This window comes from Gracilinanus agilis, chromosome 2 (assembly GCF_016433145.1).
Source record: "Gracilinanus agilis isolate LMUSP501 chromosome 2, AgileGrace, whole genome shotgun sequence".
NCBI lineage: Eukaryota > Metazoa > Chordata > Mammalia > Didelphimorphia > Didelphidae > Gracilinanus > Gracilinanus agilis.
Window position 1 is genome coordinate 436,532,138 of NC_058131.1, and position 3,233 is coordinate 436,535,370.

Below are 3,233 nucleotides of genomic sequence, written 5' to 3' on the forward strand. Positions count from 1 at the left end.
TATTCCAAAGAGAGATTCTTTTTTAAAAGGAAAAGGACCAATAATTGCAAAAATATTTATAGCAGCTCTTCTTAGGGTGGCAAAGGATTGGAAGTTGAGGGGATGCCCATCAATTAATGTGGGAAGCCAATAAGAGAATAGATAAAAATCTGAGACTTCTCTTTTGACCCCTTTTATGATCCACACCTTTTCTTATTGAAAAACATTATAGCCTTCTAGGAAAACTTTAAGTTCTTAGTAAACCAGCACTTAATGAGTTAACAGCCTTTTTTCACTCAGCAGAGTAAAGCTGCAGCTGTGGGTATATCTCTCTAAATGCTCCAGGCATCCCAAGGTCATGGAGTGGCAAGCTCAGGCAAAATAACTTTTAGATAAAGTGAGGCTCATTTTTAACCTTGAGGCTGTTTCTCATCCGGCATTATCTTCGTAAGAAAATTCTTTGTAAAACTATAACTTTATTGTGCTTTGATGTGACATAATTTGTGTTTCTGTGCAAACGTGAAGTTTTTTGGGGGGGTTCTTTTGTGTGAAATGAGTCTTGAAGTATATATAATAAACTTCATGCTCCTGGAGCCAGAGCTGGAAGCATGAGGTAAAAGACAACTCCCTTGTTCTGTCCTTATTTCCTTATCAACTAAACTGTCCTTATCAGATTATCAGAGATGATAAAGAGATCTCCACAAATTAAAGAATGACTGAATAAGTTGTGGCATATGATTCTGATGGGATATTATGCTATAAGAAATGATGAAGGAGATGGTTTCAGAAAAATGTGGAAAGACATATGAATTGATGTAAACAGAACCAGTAAACCATTGTACACAGCAATATGATGGATCAAAAGTGAATGAAGTAGCTCCCTCTGTGTGTTTGTGTGTGTGTGTGTGTGTGTGTGTGTGTGTGTGTGTGTGTGTGTGTAGATACCGGCTCTTGTGTTGGTGCCACTGCCTTTCCGAGTGAATGTGCTTGCGTGTGTGTGTGTGTGTGTGTGTGTGTGTGTGTGTGTGTGTGTAGATAACCGGCTCTTGTGTTGGTGCCGCTGCCTTTCCGAGTGAATGTGCTTGTGTGTGTGTGTGTGTGTGTGTGTGTGTGTGTGTGTGTGTGTGTGTGTATATGAGTGGGTGCGAGAGGGAGTGAGTGTGTGAGAGAGAGGAGGAGGAGGAGGAAGAAGGAGAGGGAGTAGAGAGCGGAGCAGCTGCAGCCGCCGTCGCCGCCCCAGCCAGCTGGGGAACGAGAACTGAGAACTGCTCCAGCTCTGGCCCCGGCCCCGGCCCCTTCCCTCTTGCTCCCCTTCCCGGGTGGGAGCGTCCCCGGCTCCGTCTCTCGGTCCGTCTCTCGCTCTTTCGCTGGATGTCCCCGGCTTCGTCGCGGGGCCTCCTCCTCCTCCTCTTCCTGCATCAGCCGGGGTGGTGTCGCCGCCGCCGGGCGTGAAGCGGGCGGGATCCCGGGGGCCGCGGCTGCCTCTGCTCCCCCCTTTCCCCCCGGACCCCGACCCTGACCCCGGACCCAGAACCTCCCCTCCCCGCCAGCCCGCCTGGAGGCTGTGACAATGGACTATGACTTCAAAGTGAAGCTCAGCAGCGAGCGGGAGCAGGTCGAGGACCTGTTTGAATACGAGGGCTGCAAAGTTGGCCGAGGCACTTACGGTCACGTCTACCAAGCCAAGAGGAAAGATGGGAAAGATGACAAAGATTATGCTTTAAAACAAATAGAAGGAACTGGTATTTCTATGTCAGCTTGCAGAGAAATAGCACTACTTCGAGAGCTAAAACATCCAAATGTCATCTCTCTTCAAAAGGTGTTTTTGACTCATGCTGACAGGAAAGTATGGCTTCTCTTTGACTATGCTGAGCATGACCTCTGGCACATAATCAAGTTTCACAGAGCTTCTAAAGCAAACAAGAAGCCAGTTCAGTTACCTCGGGGGGAATGGTCAAGTCACTATTATATCAGATCCTAGATGGTATTCACTACCTGCATGCTAACTGGGTGTTGCACAGGGATTTGAAACCTGCTAATATTTTAGTTATGGGTGAAGGTCCTGAGCGAGGAAGAGTAAAAATTGCTGACATGGGCTTTGCACGATTATTTAATTCACCTCTGAAGCCTTTAGCAGATTTGGATCCAGTAGTTGTAACATTCTGGTACCGAGCTCCAGAGCTTCTTCTTGGAGCGAGACATTATACCAAAGCTATTGATATTTGGGCTATAGGGTGTATATTTGCAGAGCTACTAACTTCAGAACCAATATTTCACTGTCAAGAGGACATCAAAACTAGTAATCCTTATCATCATGACCAGCTGGACAGAATATTCAATGTAATGGGATTTCCTGCAGATAAAGATTGGGAAGTTATAAAAAAGATGCCTGAACATTCAACATTAATGAAAGATTTCCGAAGAAATACATATACCAACTGCAGCCTTATCAAATATATGGAAAAACATAAAGTTAAACCAGACAGTAAAGCATTCCACTTGCTTCAGAAATTGCTTACTATGGACCCAATAAAGCGAATTACCTCAGAACAGGCTATGCAGGATCCTTATTTCTTAGAAGATCCACTTCCTACATCAGATGTTTTTGCAGGTTGCCAGATTCCTTATCCTAAACGTGAATTTTTAACGGAAGAAGAGCCTGATGACAAGGGAGACAAAAAGAACCAGCAGCAGCAGCAGGGCAATAACCATACTAATGGAACTGGTCATCCAGGGAATCAAGACAGCAGTCATGCACAGGGACCCCCATTGAAAAAAGTGAGAGTTGTTCCTCCTACCACTATCTCAGGTGGACTGATCATGACCTCAGACTATCAGCGTTCCAATCCACATGCTGCCTATCCCAACCCTGGACCAAGCACATCACAGCCACAGAGCAGCATGGATATTCAACTACCTCCCAGCAGCCTCCACAGTACTCACATCAGACACACCGGTACTGAGCTGCATCTGAATAATGTCAATGCACTGCTGCTAATGCTGCAGGACTGACCATGCAGCTCTCTGCCTGGAACCTGGTATGGGCCATGCGAATGTACTGTACAACCACACCTTCAAAATGTCCAATAGCCAAGTTCCACCACTTTTCACAGATTGGAGTAGTGACTCGCAAATGTTACCTGTTTTGGAGTTAGACTTGAAAAGAAAGTGCTAGCACAGTTTGTGTTGTGGATATGCTACTTCCATAGTTTACTTGACATGATTCAGACTGACCAATGCATTTTTTCAGTGAC

General features: G+C 45.4%; 1 protein-coding gene across 1 annotated transcript; it reads left to right on the top strand.

Annotated features, from left to right (window-relative positions):
- The first annotated feature begins 1,549 nt into the window (after positions 1-1,549).
- Positions 1,550-2,942, top strand: LOC123235736 (cyclin-dependent kinase 8-like). Its single transcript, XM_044661941.1, is given in 3 exon segments — positions 1,550-1,924; positions 1,927-2,878; positions 2,881-2,942. Coding segments are annotated over 3 exon segments (1,389 nt in total).
- Positions 2,943-3,233: the final 291 nt, after the last annotated feature.